This window comes from Monodelphis domestica, chromosome 1 (assembly GCF_027887165.1).
Source record: "Monodelphis domestica isolate mMonDom1 chromosome 1, mMonDom1.pri, whole genome shotgun sequence".
NCBI lineage: Eukaryota > Metazoa > Chordata > Mammalia > Didelphimorphia > Didelphidae > Monodelphis > Monodelphis domestica.
In genome coordinates this window covers 318,133,688-318,152,252 of record NC_077227.1, presented here as the reverse complement: position 1 = coordinate 318,152,252, position 18,565 = coordinate 318,133,688, and the positions used below count along the sequence as shown (strand labels likewise).

Here is an 18,565-nt window from a genome sequence, read left to right as displayed (position 1 = left end):
TCATTTTGGGGGGGGAGGCAGTGGATAGGGATAACTGGCATTAAGACATTAGGGTCAGGTTATACCCTCTTGATTCCAGTTCTGTTTCCCTACCCCCACACCCTCACACTTTCATAAAGATCTTTGGGTAGTACCTTGAGCTCCTCTAGGCTGATGGGCAGTCTCAACCTGAGTATAGTGCAGACGAGTTCCACTTTGGATATATTGTTGTTGGGTATTTTTGTGTGAGTTATTGGTTGCTTGATTTGGAGTTGGAAGTGGAGTATTATTTCCATAATTGTTATTAATTCCATAATTGTTATTATTTCTAAAGTTCTAACTTCTAAAATTATATTTTTTGCAGTTATTGCTAATTGCTTATTTCCAGTTTCTATAGTTCATCATTATGTGATAACTTTTTGCAAAGAAATGGCATATAAGTGATTTGATAATTGAATTTCTGCAGAGGCAATGGCCACTGCCTGACCTTCATTCTCTTTTTCTTGTTTATCAAGTCTTTCAGTTAAAGATTTTAGTTCCTTCCTTAATACTTCTACCGAATCATTGGTCTCCACATTTTTCTGTTCATAGCCTTTTGATATATAAACTGTGATCCTCCTTAATTCCTTAAGGTCCATATTAATCCAGTTTGGGCAGTTTGTCTTAAAATAATCCTGAACCACTTTGCAGCAGTTATTTACAATCTGTCTTCTAATTTGCCTTCCATCCCTCTCTTTGGTCAGGTCAAACACTATGTACCATTCTCCCAGCTGAGTAAGTCTATCCATTAACTGGGAAGGGTGTCTTATCATCAGATTGCTTAAGAATATCAAACTTGAACCATGTACCTGACCTATCAGAGCAATCTCTCATTGCTTTTAGCAATGCTTCTCTAGCATGGCATAGTTGTAAATATTCTCCTTCATCATTTACATCCCATTTCAGGTCATGCTCTGACCAATGAACCACATTCCTTCCCCGGACTTTATTAATAACAGAAATAATTTTACTTTTCTCCCTTTCTGTCAAAGAAAGTTTGGAGCAAGTTTTATTCATCCTGGTATGAAGGATCAAAAGTGGAAAAAATGTTCTTCAGCTTCTTTATTAGGACCACAGGTTCATCCTCAAAAGAAGGAACATTTTGCTTGAATTTCTTAATATCATGGGGTGTAAAAGGTGTGTGGTGCCTTAAGGTCACCACGTCCTTATTTGTTTTTAAGGTGGGCACTTCCCTTCAGGGTAAAAGGCCTTTGACTGAATTGGTTACGGTTCTTGTCTTTTTGCTTTTGTTGTCTGTTGATACAGAGAAAGTGGGAGAAGGGAGAGGGGAGAAATTGGGTCCAGGAATGGTCAGCATTGGGCCCTGGGGTAAGGGGGCAGGAAAAGGCAGGATTGGGCAGGAGCTGTATAAGATGAGAGAGGAGAAATTCCATCTGAGGTATAGGTGGGGAAGAGTTCTTCCTTTTGCACCTGGAGAACAGGCAAGGATTTTTGAAAAACATCCATTTGGGCCTGCATTTGGATCTGCATTTGAAGCAGGCTAGCCTTTTGTTATTTAGTGTTGAGCTTAATAAAAAGAAAATCTCCAGGATTATCAAAAGAAAAAGTCATTCTCAACTAAGGTTTTCCATTTGTAGTGGGGATAGAAGGCTTTCTGTGAAAGTTGCAAACATTGCTTGCAACATTGTCTCCTCAGTTGTAGCTAAATAACAAAACAAAAACCAGGAGACCCCCCCCACACACACACCCCACACCCTGGGCAAAAACCTAGGGATGGGGTATGGCAGGAAAATGGAGGTTTAAATGGCTAGTGGGGGTGTGGGAGAATTTGTGGGAAGGAAAAAAAACCACATGGGTGGTGGGAAGGGATGGCAAGGGCTAGATTCAGGGTGTTAGTAATGGGCACTTAGCTAGAGGAACTAGTTCAGAGGCTGTAGGGCAGTGTGAAAGCCAGGGTGCTAGGAGGTGGGGGAAAGGAGTTATACTTTACCTTCATGTGCACTGGGGAGGCTGGTGCAGGCAGAAGCAACTTGGGGACTGGGGCTGGGGATATCTTGGATGGAGCACAGCAGGCAATGGGTGTGGGTGACCAGTGAGTGAGGCCCTGGGACTGGGAGGGAGGAAATCTAGGGAGGCGATGGGGACCATGGCGGAATCCCTGAGTGGAGAGGATCATCTGGGAGGAAACGCAGGGAGAGAGAGTGAGGAAGAGAGAAGCAGTAGTAACATAGCTCCCTCAGCTACATGGGGTAAGGGGGAAGGGAAAGAAAAGCAGATTGGAACAAGTGAGAAGCAGGAGGAGTTGGAGGTGGGGGGAAAAAAGGAAGATCAAAAGCCCAGGGGAGTTATGGATCTGGGAACTGCAAAGGGCAGGCAGCAGGTGAGCCGGTAGCAAAGAGGAGGATAGCTGTAGGACGCAAGAGAAGGAGGAAAATGGCAGGAGCGAGGCTCTGAGAAGAGCTTGTAGCAAGGAGGGGGGCGGGGAAGAGGAGGTCAGCCTGAGCAGGGGAAAAGGGGACCGAAGGGCAGGAGGAGAAGCTAGGCTGGAGAAGGAAAAAGGAGGGGGAGGCAGCTGGAGAAAAAAAAGGGCTCAGCAGTAGTCTTAGCAGGGGTCTGAAGAGGAGAAGGAGGGGGAGGAAGAAGAAGTGGGGGGAAGGAAGAAAGAGGAGGGGGTCGAGGGATGGAAAAGCAGGAGGTGGAGTGGAAGATGGAGGGAGAGCCCAGAGCACAAAGCAGGAGTAGGAAAGGAACCTCTAGAGATGCGGTTTCTCACCTTTTGTGTGGGCAGGGAGGGCATGGAATCTGGGAAACTTGGGACAGGGGTTCTACTCATCTAAAAGGTCCTTGGTCCCTTCTGGTTCGCCAAATTGTGATGAAAAAATGTGAAGAAAGCCCAGGAAAATGTATAGGAAAAAGGGTCTTTAATAATAATTTAAAAAATGCCTTTGCTTCAGCAAGTTCCTGTTTTCCTGCCAAAGCCCAGGATAAAAGCTAGACCAAAAGTTCCTCCCAGCATGTGATTGGTCCATTTATAGACCAGTCCCATGCCAGGATGTCAAAAGAATAGAACCCTGGGGACAGCAGGGAATGCTGGGTGATCCTCAGCATACAGTTTTTTCAAAACACATACATGCTTAGATTTGAGAGTAGTTATTCTTATATGACTCTAAATGGAAGGGAATTTCTTGACTTAATTTACTTTTTGATTTCTTCTTAAGGTCACAAGAGAAAAAGAGCCCTGAAATGGAATATATAAACAAATACAGACAATTAGAAGCTCAAGAATTTGATGTTTACAGTAGTGATCATTCAAGCAGTGGACCAGGTAAAGGAACCTAACTCATATGCTCTAGAGGATACTGTATATATTGTTTATTTTAAGTTGTTTAAACTGTCATTAAGAAATAATGGTTTAGCAAAAGAGTTTTTGTCCATTCTGCCTGTCAGTTTTAAAATATTAAATATTAGTGTTCTTTGTGGACAAATACAGTCCACCATGTTCCCATTACCAAATGCAATGTCTTGCCATTTCTAGTTCTTTATTTGGAGGGGGCAGAGTAGAGGAAGGAAGTATCAAGGTAAGAGGTAAAAATAATTAATACTTCTATGCTAGGCACTATGCTAATAAGTTGAAAAGTTATAGTATGAGATCTTACTAGAGGAAGGCATTTAGCTTGAATTTTCCTTTCTTGAGTTAATTTATTAACTGATATTGGGTCTTTTAAAATATAGTTAAATTATTGTCAGTTTCTAATTTATCTGTTTTGTGGGTTAGATATTACAAGTCTTAATTATTTGGTTAACTTTAAAGAGCGAGTTGATGACCAAGAGGTAAATTTCTTCTACTATTAGTTTAATATGATGAAATAATGTAATATTAAATAATTTAGTGTTTAAGATTGATTATAGAATTAAATGAAAATGATATATAATAAAAACTTAATAATTGGAAACTAACCATTTGGAAGAATTAATGGGCTGAAAAAAAGGCTAAAAATACAATAGAAAATCTCATCAAAGAAAATAACAATAATGAGACAGTATAACAAAACTTATGAGATGTAGCTAAACTATTCCAAGAGAAATTACATCTTCATCAAAAGAGAGAACAAAGAACCAATATGATTTGTGCATATAGTTAAAAAATCTAAACATCAACATATCAGAAATTCAAGAGATTTATAAAATTGAAAACAAAAAGATCATTCAATTGATATGTAAAACTAGCTGTTGGGTTAAAAAGAAGAGGCAACCTGACTTAAAAAGAAAACCAAACTTTTTATAATAAAAACAAAAGAGGACTTTTTGAAAGAAAAAAGGGTATTATCAGAAACTTACATAATTGTATATTAACACAACTGATAATTTAGAGAAAAGAAATGAGTGCTTTCAAAAACATAAAATAAACATTTTAATAAATGTTTATTTTAATAAATAATTAATAAATATAATCTAAACAATTAAATAATAATAAAATAAATTTTAATAAAAAACCAAAAAAGAAACAATTTATTTAAATAACTCATTAATAAGATCAAAAGAAATTGAGCAAGCCACAACTGAACTTTCCAAAGAAATAAACTCTAGAACTAAATAGATTCAAAAGTGAGCTCTCAGACACTAAAGAACAATTAATTTTAAAACTATATTAATTATTTTAAGAAAAGAAGCACTTTTTGTCTCTATGATACAGATAAGATAAAAAAAAATAAAATCCTTACCTTCCAAGGCAGAAGAGTGGTAAGAGCTAGGCAATGGGGGTTAAGTGACTTGCCCAGTCGCACAGCTAGGAAGTGTCTGAGGCCAGATTTGAACCTAGGACCTTCTGACTCTCATTCCACTGAGCCACCCAACTGCCCCTGATACAGTTAAGATTTTGATGCCTAAATCAGGCAGAGACAAAGCAGAGAAAGAAAATTATTGACCAACTTTCCTCCTGAATATTGATGCAAAAATAGTAGATAAAAATCTTAGCAAGTAGTCTATAACAATGCATTAGAAAGGATGTCTAATTGGACTTACACAAGAAATTCAGTATTCATTCAAAATAAAGAATACTATAGATATAATAAATCATGTTAATAACATAAATAATTTAAAAACCCTGTAATTATATCAGTAGATGTTGTGAAAGGGTTTTTGACAAAATACAATTATTTCTATTAAAAACTAGCAATCCAGAATAAATGGGCCTTTCCTTAAAATAGTAAATTGTGCTGTATCCGAATCCAAGAGCAAATAAGATATGTAGTAGAGAAAAGTTAGAAGTCCTTCCAAGATCAGCAATAAAGCAAGAATGCTTATTATTATGGCTATATTTAACATAGTGCTAGACATGCTAGCCTATAGCAATAATACAGAGAAATTCTGAGTATTAACCTAGTTTGACTAAATTTATGAGTTAAAAAAGGTTGTTGTGGTTGCTGTTTATAAAAATTAAAGTTAAATTATGAGTCATTAGGCTGCTTAATAGCTTTATTTACAGCAAGGTAGAGATATTTAAAATGGGAAATATAGGAAGGAGGTAGAAAATATCACCTAGCTAAAAATACCCAAAGTCCTAATTCTAGTGCTGCCAGACCGCGAATGTGAATGTCACAAGTCCATGAGAATGTCTCTAGTCAGGCATTCCAACAACCAAATACCAATGCTTAAGAGACTGAGATGCAAAGGGCAGTTTCTCACACCCCAGTAAGCAGTCCTCTTCAGTCTGAGTTTCCAAGGTAGGAACTCGAATCTTCACCACAATTTAAAGTCTGGATTAGGATGCCGAAATCCGAAGAGCCAAAAGATGCTGAAAACCTCTGAGAACCTTCAGCACACATAAGGCCAAGATGCCAACAATGAAGGGCAAGAATTAAGACCCTGAATCCCTTGCAGGCTCCTGCTTATATACAGTTTTCTCCATCCATCAGCTCTCCTCTCACATCTCAGGAATCAATCACAGCTTTTCCATTTGCCTAGCACTGCCCAGGGTGGGACAGTGCTTGTGGTTTATTAGGGCATGAACTTTCTTTGTTAGTGACTTACTAAGTGTTAAGTAGGGATACTTCAAGTTCCTGGTAAAATAGATAAAGGGAATAAAAATTCCCTTTCACAGGAAATACTTGATCACTTTTGCAGACGATACAATGCTGTACTTAGATAACTGAAGCATCAACTAAAAATTAATTGAAATAACTAGTAACTGCAAAATTGTAAAACAAAGTACATCCATATAAATCATCAGCATATATATGTACATATATGTGTATATCTATCTATCTATCTATCTATCTGTCTATCTATCTATCTATCTATCTATCTATCCTCAGTAGAACCTCATAAGAGAAATTGAATGCAGAATAGTTACTGAAGTTAAAAAATGTTTGATATTTACTCCAACATTGACCTGGAACGTGACATATAAAAAAAGGCTTATCATAAACAAATTAGAGGAGCAATGAAGGATCTATGATATAGGAAGTCTTTATGCCTAAAGTGATAGAGGGAGCAGCTGTATAGCACAGTGGATAAAGTGCCAGGCCTAAAACAGGACTTGAGTTCAAATTTAGTCTTAAAGACACTTTTTAACTATGCGTCCCTGGGCAAGTCACTTAATTTCACTTGCCTAGTCCTTATTGCCCTTCTGACTTAGAATCCATATCTATTCTAAGACAGAAGGTAAAAATTTAAAAACAATAAAGTGATAGGATAATATAAGATAAAAAAGAAAATTTTGATTATAATTAAAAACTTTCTTGAAGAAACTAGTAAAAATTAAAGGAAACAGTTATCTGGGGCAAGTCTTACAATAAGTTTCTCTCATAAAGATCTTATTTCCAAGTCACATAAATGAAAAAATTCAAATTTGTAAGAATGAGTCTTTTACCAATAGGTAAGTGTTCAAAGCATATAAACAGACTGTTTTAAAAGTAAAAAAAAAATCCAAGCTATCAACATTATATTAAAAATGTTCTTATAACTGATAGAGTAATTCACATTAAAGCAAACTGAAGGCTCTATATCAAATTGGTAATGATGACAAAAGAGAAAAATAAAGTGTTTGAGGGGATATGGGAAAACAGCTAAACTAATTCATTGTTGGTGTAGATGTGATATTGGTTGGTCATTCTGGAAAGCAGTATGGAGCCATGCCCAGAAATTTATCAAATCTTATTTTACCCTTTGATCCAGTTTTATAATCATTAGGCTTATACCCCAAAGAAAGAAAAAAAGGATACATGTATAAAAACAGTTATAGTGGTAGTCTCTCGGTAACCGAGGATGACTATTGTCTTTGTGCGTTTTCATCTATGGTGTATAGATGAGTGTGCACGAAAACACTTGTGCGTTTAGGAGATTTAAGTGGAAAAGTTGATGCACAGAGACAGCCCCTCTCTCTCGGCGTTGGAAGCCTGGGTCCATTGGCATGAAAAATTGTTACACCTGGAGACTTCCTCAGCTGCATTGGGTGGCCATGTTGTCTTTTGTGCTCCAACATGCCCTAAGCACTCCACAGTGCTTTGCTGCGTCGCCATCTCAGCCGTTGAACCTTCTTATTGGTTTCTTCCGCCTGTTCGGCCGAAGCAGTCTTCACATGCTGGGTGAACAAAGCCCTGGTTCACCAGGGGTCTATGACCCGATGGCTACCCTCACAAGGTTTAGCCGGCCTGTCGAAGCCGTTGCCTGGGGTGTGGCCACTGCCGCATGCTAGCAGCTACTGGGAGCCACAAGTGAGAGCTGGGTGTCAGGTGAGGGTCAGAGGCTGGAGAGCTGCCCTAAGAGGGCACGACAAGCCCTCCATACCAGAGATACTACCCCTCCCTGAGCACCCCATACACCCCAAAAACAGTTATAGTAACTTTTTAAATGACAGCCAAAGATTGGAAACTTTTCTTTTAATAAATAGGTAATCAAATAGTGATGTATGAATGTAATGGAGTATTATTGTACCATATGAAATGATGAAATAGACAATTTCAGAGGAAACTGGGAAGATCTTTGTGCAAACAAAATGAGTAGAACTAAGGGAACAGTTTATAAAATGAAAAGAACATTATGTAGAAAATAATTTTGAAACAATTGGAATTTTGATGAATTCAGTGAAAATCACAATTTCAATAGAATGTTGATGAAACATGCCAGTCACTTTACCCTGAATTTTATTTTATTTTGGATTCCAGAAAGAAATGTATTTTATCTTCTCTGGAGATAGTGTGGTTGTCCTTATAAACACAAGTGCCTGCCATCATGAGGGGAGCAGCATCTGGAACTCAACTTCTTTTAATTCATATAAGCAAGGGCAATTTGGTTTCTGCTTTGTAATTTCTATTGATGAAATATGAAAAAAGAATGGAACACTTTATATTGGAAGTAGATTCCGAAGTTTTGGGACCCATGTGATGACATCTTTCTCCTAGGCCCAAAATTTTGTGACCTAATTTATAGTTAATGACAAGAGAAAATAGAATAAACATTTACATATCAGTTACTACATGTCAGACACTATACTAAGAACTTTACAGATATCTTGACTTGTTTTCACAACAGCCCTTGGAGGCAGGTACTCTTATTATCTCCATTTTATAGTTAAGGAAACTTGAGGCAGAGAGAAGTTGTGACTTTCCCAGGGTTATGGAGCTAGTAAGTGTCTGAGGCTGGGTTGAAACTTAGGTTATTCTGATTTTAGGTCTGGGGCTTTATTCTCTTGAGCACCTAGTTGATCATTCTTTGCTTTCTTAAGATACGTTGTATTTACTTTTCTGTGTATATGTTTTATCTCTTCAGTAGAATGGCAGTTCCTTTTGGGTCCTGTCTTCTGTGCCTAGTCTGTATAATGGCGCAGACACAGTAAGAATTTAGTAATGTTTGTTAAATTGAAAGTTCTAGGATTGAGAATTGGATTTTGGCATTAAATTATGTGATTGGGGATGCATTTTCATTTGGAGAGCCAATTTTCAGTGCCAATAGATGGAAGTAGCAATGAAATGGAAGAAAGTTTATATTTGAGCAGGAATTTCAAAGAGCATGGTAAAAGAGTCAGGCTGATCTCTAGAGTAGACTATTAAGGTGATAGGCCTGAAAAAGACAGGAATGAAGGAACAGATAGCTAAGAATGGGCAGTAGGATTTTTCTCTAGCAATCAGAGGTTCAGTTTCACTGGTACAGGAAGAAGAAAAGCAGATGATAGTATACTAACCATTAGGGACTAATCTTGGAAAAGAATTGGAGAAGGTTTGCAGGTAATAGGAAGTGTATTAGGTGAAAAATGAAATGACCAAGGAAACTAAAGTTAGATCTTCTGAGCATATCAATTTATTAACTTAGTTATTGCCCATCAAGGCAGGACCAGAGGTGCCTTCCTCAGCTTAAGGATGGATCCTGAATACAGGGGGAGACAGACTTTTATACATTAAAACAATTAATCAAATAATATTAATTATTATTTGGAAGGAAACAATACAACATCAGATAATCTGATTTCTAATTGGGGGAGATATTAAGGATTTTCCGAGTTGGAAAGGTCAGCGTGAACAGGTACAATTCCCTGAATTCGGAAAAGATGCCCTACTTCCCACAAGTGTCTCTAAGCAATCAAAGAAACATGGAAACAATAACTGATCAGTATGGAGCCAGTTTTCAGATAAGACTCAACACAACCTAGGTCCTTGGTTAAGGATCTTAAAACAGCAGTTATAGGTAGTCTAGTTTCCTAGCTACATAGGACTAGGTTCAAACAGTGCAATAAAATTGTTTTTCAATTTCCACAATTGAATAAATTCTTCTTATAAGACAGAATTTGGACTTGACTCATAATTGAATAGAAACTAAACTAGCTTTAGAATTGAGTCACAAGGTGATGTCAGTGTGGGTCATTCAATTCCCATCATTAGCCTTTTATTGTCCTAATCTTAATTCCATCAGTTTCCTCAGAAGGAGCAAGTTTTTATAGTGAATCATTAAAACTGAATAGTTGATAACTAGAAGAAGCATGGATTCAACAAGAACAAGTTATGCAACACTAATAATCTTATTACTTTTTAAAAAACTGCCTATTAATTAACAAACATTTTTTAAGTACTTACTATGTGCCAGATTATTAATCATACAAAAGAGAAACCCAGTTTTTGCCTGGAAGGAGCATTCTTATGCTGGAGATAACATGCAAATAAGTATGTACATATAAGATGTATGTAGTATACATGGAAAGTAGTCCCAGAGGGAAGCAACTCTCTGTGGGCAAAACCAGAAAAGTTTGCTTGCATAAAGTAGGATTTGAGTTGAATCTTGAAGGAAGTGAAGAGCCAGAACATTCCAGGTTCAGGAGACGGCCAGTGTAAAGACACCAAGGCAAGAGTTTTAAATGTTGTATTGAGGAACAACAAGTAAGTCAATGTAGTTAGGCTAAAGACTGGAAATAGGAAGGGGTCAAATTGTAGAGGACTTTAAATGTCAAACAGAAGATTTTATATTTTATCTGTCAGGTAATAGTGAACCATTAGAATTTATTGAATAAAGGAGTGACAACCAGACCTACAGTTAGGAAGGTGACTTTGGTAGCTGAGTAGAGTAGGATTGGAATGAACAGAGATCTGAGGCAGGGACCTTAAAAAGGTCATTATTAACATTGTTAATGAGAAATGTGAAGATGGCCTGAATCAGGGTGGTGGTTATGTGAAACAAGAGATGGAGATGTTATATGAGAGATTGTGAAGTAGAAATAAGAGTTGCTGAAAGATATCCCCCAGATCAAATATCAAATTCTCTCTTTTTGCCTTTAAAGCCCTTCATAACCTGTTTTCTTCCTGACATTCCATTTTTCTTACACCTACTTCCTCAATTATATACACATATTCTGTGATTCAGTAACATTGGTCTCCTCATTGCTTCTGAAACAGTACACTCTATTTCTTGTTTTTATTTTTTTTATTGGTTGTCTACTCTGTTCCTCATTTCTCCCTCATGATTTCAAATCCTGGCTAATTTTCACCCTCTTGAAGAGGTCATTACTGGTCCTCTTTAATCTTAATAACTTCTCTCTGAGGTTACTTCCAACGTATCCTCTATATTTTGTTTACATAGTCTATTGGAGAGATAGCATGATAACTGAGGGCTTTTAGAGAGCAAGGAGTCCTTTTTTTGCTGTTTATTGTGCCACTTCTACTTAGCACAATGCCTAAAAAATATTGTAGGTTCTTGACTTGGCTTGAATGAGAGTAAGGAGTTGGCGATGACACCAAGGTTGTCAGCTTAGATAACTGTGGGAATTGTGGTTCCCTCTCTAGAAACACAGAAGTTAGGAGAAGAGGATACTCCAATATAATCTGTTGCTTCTTTATTTAAATGATTATGGTGACTTAATTTGCATCTATGACAAAACTAGAGGTAAATATAAATGCATATTATATAAATGTAAATTTTTTACAGTTACAGATAAGAGATACATAAGAGATATGATTTATTGGTATTGTTTACATAGACTAAAAGGAAGGCAAATGAACTAGATGACATATAGTTAAATGGAAGCAGAAATACTTATGGATAGTCTCAAAGAGTTAATAGTTAATAGTCAAAGTCATCTTGGCAGAAAGTCTGCAGTGGAATTTCCCTAGGATGTGCAATAGTCCTATGTTATTTTAGCATTTAAAAAATCAATGATTTTGATAATGACTTCGATGGCATACTCATTTGATTTGAAGATGATAGACAGTAGGAAGAGAATTTGACTACATCCTAAAGGCCATATAGTTTGCTAATAAGATGATGTTTAATAAATATTCTAAATAATAATAAAGATTATGATGAAAATTAATAACTAATATCAGTAATTCGATAACATTCTCTAATTGTTTATTTTTTACTAATTACATGTAATAACAAATTTTCACATAAGTATTCTGAAGATATATGATCAAAATTGTCTCCCTATTTCTTCTTCCCTCCCCTCTCCTGGAGCTTACAAACAATTTAATTTAGGTTATGTATATATTATCACACAAAATATATTTCCATGTTATTCATTTTTGTAAGTGAATAATTTTATAAAACCAAAACTTAATCTCACCCCACACAAGTTTAACTTAAGTCTTTATATATTTGAGAAATTAGACCTTTATCAGAGAAATTTGGTGTGAAAATTTCCCCCAGTTTGTTGTTTCCCTTCTAATTTTGGTTGCATTGGTTTCATTTGTACAAAACCTTTTAAATATAATATAATCAAAAAATTATTCATTATCACATTTGATCACAAATACTTCCCCCTTTCCATAGATCTTCCAGGTAAACTATTCTGTGTTCCCTTAATTTACTTATGTTGTCATCCTTTATATCTAAATCATATATCCATTTTGACCATATGTTGTTATAGGGTGTGAGATATTGTTCTAAGCCTAATTTTTGCCATACTGTTTTCCAATTTTCCCAGCAGTTTTTGTAAAATAGTGAGTTCTTATCCCACAAGCAGGGATCTTTGGGTTTATCATACACTAGATTGCTAAGGTCATTTACTCCTACTCCATTCCTTTGATCCACCCTTCTATTCCTTATCCAGTACTATATTGTTTTTGTTTTTTTTCAAGCTACTTCATCTTTACTACTTCATAGTTTTGGCAAATAAATCAAGGTGCAAGAGGTTTTATTTCACAATATATTAACTGAATTGTTGTTCAAATAAACAGGGAGTTCTCTTTAAATAAAGATCTTCTCGAACTCTGGCCAGTAAGAGGAAATCAAAGGAAGTTAGCGCATCCAGGGGAGAGTCACCAATCAGGTGCATGAAGCTTAAAGAGAAGAGATGAAAACTGAATTGGGACTGACAACAGATACTTTTTACTCAGGACTAATCCAGGCCCCAAGTACACCTGATTTTTGCCTATCGAGGAGACCTAAGGAGGGTGGGAAAGGTTGTGCAATCTTTAGCTCTGAGCTTAGGCAGCCCACAGAGCACAGGAGGGATCCTCAAGACCTTCTAAAAGCATGATTTCAGAATACAAGGGAGCAAAGCCGAGCAATCATTTATATGTTTTCTCCCCAGCTGACCAGTCTTCCCTTTATTCTCCCACCCTGGGTATCCACCCTGGGTATCACAGGCTTACAATCAAAACCCACAACAAAATGGTGGGGCTATAAAAAAAAACAGGGAAATCTGAACAGGTGTGATACCCCCAAAGGGAGAGGAATGGAAAAGATGGGGCTCTTGAGGGCAAGTCACTGCCCATCTTATGGTCACCCTGGAAACTTGAACTAGGCTTCGTAGCTGGAGAGTGGTGATGGAATGTGGATAGGAACTGGAAGGGGACCTTTAGGCCATAAATTCAAGCCAACTTCCCAGGACGGGGAGATAGATAACTCTGCTGATCTGAGCTGGGAGGAGCCACAAGTATAGTCCAAAATGAATGAAAAAATAAAAAAATAAGAGTTCTAGGGAGAAGCTGAGAAGCTGAATAGTAACCACCCCTCCTTTATGGGATGCTGTGTTAATGCAATAGGAGTAAATTGGAAATGGCAATTCCAGTGGAAAGTCCCACTGATTAAGGTGGAGGAGAGGTATCAGTGTCTCTAGGCCAGCTGGAACTCTCCCAGGCTACTCCCTTTCTCTCCATGTTTGTTACTGCTAACTACACACAGACCTAAAGGGAAAGGCCAGGTCTGACAAAAGCCTCCCCACCAAATCCAAACTCAGTTCTGGAGAAATAAGGGACCCAGGTGAGTGATGAGGAGACTGTAGTAGATGTAGTAGAAGTAGATGTAGACATCTACTGGGTCTTCTTGTCCTCTGGGGGGTAGTACAAAGGTGGTGGGGGCTGGTCCATGGGCATGTAGACTTTATGGGGATTGACAGGGTTATAGTAGGTGCTGGCAGCAGCTTCAGCAGCTTTTACTTCAGCTGCAGGAGTAGATGGTACATCAGGGCCACCTGTAACAGGTGGCTCCATGGGCCCTGGATATGGAGGTGGTTGGGGGCTGTATTTACCCTATAGCTCCATCCATCATAGGAGGTCCTGGATAAAACTCGGGTGGAGGTGGAGCAAAGGGATAGCTTGGAGGGTTTGGGTACATTCCATTGGCAGCTGGCATGGGAAAAGCATAGCTCCATTGGACATGTAAGAGTATCTGTAAGCTCCATTGGGGACTTTACCTCTGGAAGCTTAGGAGGCCACCTGTAGCATTCGCTGTCCAATCTCAATGGCACCTCCTGCTGCAAAGGTCAATTTGTAAACAACTGATCCTTCCTAGCCACCTCTTGCTTTTGCCTTTACTGTTCCCCTGATATAATTTGCACCAAACACAGGCTGCTTGATCTCATAGTCCTTCATTAGGTAAAATGGCATCATGAATGACTGCATGGAATCTCTCCCCTTGGACAGAAAAATAACTCTGTAAGGAGTTAAATAGAGGCTGCCTTTCTTGGTTCCATTGAAGGGATCTGTCATATGATCCATGTCACTGAAGGGAGAGCTCCACATGATCATAGGTCATTAGAATATTCTCTATTGTTGGCAATCACTCCACTCTCTGAGTGGTTCCTTTTGAGCGCCATGGTCAGGCCACCCAGCCTACTATATTGTTAAATGATCATTGCTTTATAGTACAGTTTAAGATCTGGTACTGATAGGCCACCATCCTTCATTTTTTTTTCACTAGTTTCCTTGATATTCTTGTTCTTTTGTTCTTCCACATGAATTTTGTTAATTATTTTTTCTTATTCTATAAAATAATTTTTAGTAGTTTGATATGACATTGAATAAGTTAATTAATTTAGGTAGGATTATCATTTTTACATTAGGTTGGCTTACCCTTGAGCAGTTAATGGTTTTTCCAGTTGTTTAAACCTAGCTTTATTTGTGTGAAGAGTGTTTTATAATTGTGTTCATAGAATTCCTGCATTTGGGCAAATAAATTCCCAAGTATTTTATATTATCTATAGTGATTTAAAATGGAATTTCTCTTCCTAACACTTGCTTCTGGGCTTTGTTGAAAATATATAGAAATACTAATAATTTATGTGAGTTTATTTTGCTAAATAATAACTTTGCTAAAGTTATTAATTATTTCAGCTAATTTTTAGTGGATTTTCTAGGATTCTCTAGGTATACTATCATATCGTCTACAAAGAGTGAAAGTAGTTTCCTCTTTGCCTACTTTAATTCAATTTTTTTTCTCTCAATGCTAAAGATAGCATTTCTAGTACAATATTAAATAGTAGTTCCGATAATTTGGATCCTTGTTCCACCCCTGATCTCATTGGGAAAGCTTCTAACTTATCCTCACGGCAGATGTTACTTGCTGATTTAAGGAAAAATCTGTTTATTCCCATGATTTCTAGTGTTTTTAATAGGAAGGGGTGTGATATTGTGTCGAAGGCTTTTTCTGCATCTATTTAGATAATCGTGTAATTTTTGTTAGTTTGGTTATTGACATGGTCAGTTATGCTGATAGTTTCCATAACATTAAACAAATTTTGCATTCCTGGTATAAATTCCTTCCTGGTAATGATGAATAATTCTTGTGATATATTGCTATTGTCTCTCTGCTAGTATTTTACTTCAGATTTTTACCTCAATATTCATTAAGGAAATTGGCCTGTAATTTTCTTTCTTCGATTTTGATCTTCCTGGTTTAGGTATTAATTAGCACTATATTTGTGTCATAAAAAGAATTTGGTAGAACTCCTTTGCTCATTTTGCCAAATGGTTTGTGTAATATTGAGATTAAGTATTCTTTATATATTGTTAGAATTCACCCATTGGCCTTGGGGATTTTTTCTTAGGAATTTCTTTGATGACTTGTTCAATTTCTTTTTCTGAGATGGGATTATTTAAATATTCTATTTCCTCTTTTGTTAATCTAGGCAATTTGTATATTTGTATATATTCATCTATTACACCTACATTATCAGATTTATCATCATATAATTGGGAAAAATAGCTCCTAATATTTGCTTTAATTAAATCATCCTTTTAATTTTTGATTCTCTTCTTTTTTTTTAGTCAAATTAACCAATGCTCTGTTTATTTTATTTTATTTTTTCATAGAACCAACTTCTAGTTGCATTTATTACTTGATTTTTAGGATTTCCAATTTACCCTTTAATTGGGGATTTTAAATTTGTTTCTAATGAACTTTAATTTGCCTTTCCATGAACCCTTATTGATTATAATTTTTATTGCATAATGATCCAAAAAAGTTGCATTATTTTTGCTTTTCTGCATTTGGTTGAAAAATATGCCCTATTTTATGATCATTTTTTGTGTATGTACCATGTGATGCTGAAAAGGTTTATTCCCTTTTATCCCTATTCAATTTCCTCCAGATATTTAGTAAGTCTAATTTTTCTAAAATTTAATTTACTTCCTTTTCTACATTCTTATTTGTTTTTTGGTTAGATTTATTTAGCTCTGATAAGGAAAGGTAGAGAGGTCCCTCATTAGTATAGTTTTACTGTTTATTTCAGTGGTAGTGAACCTATAGAATGGGTGCCCAAGAAAGACAGAGGGACTCAGGCTCCCTTCTCTCTCTCTCTACTGTGCCTGATGACATTTTTTCATATCAACTGTACTTCTGCCCAGGAACCCAATGGGAGCTCTTCCTCCCTCCCAGGTATACGTGGCACTGTATCTCTAAAAGGTTTGCCATTACTGGCTTGTTTCCTTCTTAAGTTCCTTTACTTTCTTCCTTTAAAAATCTGGAGACTACACCATTTGGTGCATATGTGTTAAGTACTGACATTACTTCATTGTTATATACTGCCTTTTATCAAGAAGTAATTAACCTTTTTTATCTCTTTTAATCAGATCTATTTGTGCTTTACCTTTGTCTGAGATGACTGCTACTCCTGCTTTTTAAAAAAAAATCTCAGTTGAAGCTCAATAGATTTTGTTTTATTCCCCTTACCTTTATTCTGGGTGTGTCTACCTGCCTCAAATGTGTTTCTTGTAAACAACGTATTGTAGGATTCTGGTTTTTAATCCACTTCCATTTTATGAGTGAATTCATCCCATTTATATTCACTGTTATAATTACCATCTGTGTATTCCCCTCCATCTTGTTTTCCTTTTTTAATCCTGCCCTTTCTCCTTTTACTCTTTCCTTCCACACCAGTGTTTTGCTTTTAATCACTCCTCATTTCTCCCCCTTTTTATTACCCTCCTTACCACCAAGACACCACGCTTCTTCTTCTACTTCTCTGGTCTTTTAATCACTCCCCCCCCCCCAATTTCCCTTCCCTTTTATTAATCCTCTTCCCACTAACCTCCTTCTTATACATCCTTCCACTTATCAATAGGGTAAGATAGGATTCTATACAGGTACAATGAATCTTGGCTGCTCTTCCCTCTCTGGGCCAATTCCAACAAGAGTAAAGATTTTTGTGGTTCCTATCACCACTCTCATCTTTCCCCTCCACTGCAATAGTTTTTTTCCTCCCTGAACCTCTTTATGTGACATTTATTTCGTTTTACCTCTCTCTTGATGCTACCCTCATTTTCACCCCTTGATTTTTTTTGCATATCATTCTAAACAGCTCTCTATCATAGCCTTTCTATGTATACTTCTTCTAACTACTTTGAAAATGATTAAAATTTTAAGTTATAAATATCTTTCTACTTAGAAATATAAACAATTCAATCTTTATTTTTTCTCTTATTTACTTTTTTATGCTTCTCTTGAATTTTATTTTTGGACATCAGATTTTCTTTACAATTCTCATCTTTTCTTCAGGAATACTTGGAAGTCTTATTAAATGAATATACTTTCCCCTGAAAGAATATAGTTAGTTTTGATGGGTAGATGATTCTTGGTTATAAATCCAATTCCCTTGCCTTTCAGAATATCATATTCCAAGCCTACCCATCCTTCCATGTAGAAGCTGCCATATCCTTTGTAATCCTGATCTGGAATCAATGAATATTTGAATTTTTTTCTGTCTGCTTGCAGTATTTTCTTCTTGGCCTTAGTGCTCTTAAAACTGACTATAACATTCCTGGGAGTTGTCATTTGAGGATTTATTACAGGAAATGATCTGTAGATTCTTCAAATTTCTATTTTACCCTCTTGTTCAAGAATATCAGTGCAGTTTTCTTTGATAAAAGCCTAGGCATCATATTATAAGAAATTTTTTGTTCATGACTTTCAAGTAGTCCAATAGAAGATGGCCGAGTAGAAGGAGCAGAAGTTCAGACCTCTGAATACCCTTCCTTTCTGATCACAAACTGAATGCTCCTAGGGGACTGAAAATCAAAACTAACAATAAGACAGAGCCAAGGAACCCTCCTGCTGGACTCAATTCAAAAGGTACACCCCCCCCCAAAGCTGGAATCTGAGAACATTTGGGTTTAAGGGGATGGCAGAAGGAAGGTCCCAAGACCTTCCCCCTGCCCCGCCCACCTAGAGCACTGAGCCTTCAGCTCTGGGTGGGCAAAGGTGCTGGTCTGGAGGGTGTACCTTGTGGGCAGGGCTATGCCAAGCTCAGAGCGTCAAACACAGAGGGCGGGTCAGGAGCTGGAGAGGGACCATAGAGCTGGCAGCCTGGCCAGAGCTGTGGAGATCCTCCATATTTGCTCCAGCCTTCCAGGACGTTTTGGCCTCAGAACACACCCAGCCCAAC

At 37.0% G+C, this 18,565-nt stretch overlaps 1 protein-coding gene and 1 pseudogene across 1 annotated transcript in view; one reads left to right on the top strand and one right to left on the bottom strand.

Moving 5' to 3' along the window:
• Positions 1-18,565, top strand: part of TDRD9 (tudor domain containing 9) — a 236,276-nt gene that overhangs the window by 54,288 nt on the left and 163,423 nt on the right. The window contains exon 2 of the mRNA XM_007473479.3: positions 3,198-3,304. Within this exon, the coding sequence (XP_007473541.2) occupies positions 3,198-3,304 (107 nt within the window). The remainder of the gene's footprint in view (positions 1-3,197; positions 3,305-18,565) is intronic.
• Positions 13,716-14,500, bottom strand: LOC100016640 (WW domain-binding protein 2-like; annotated as a pseudogene).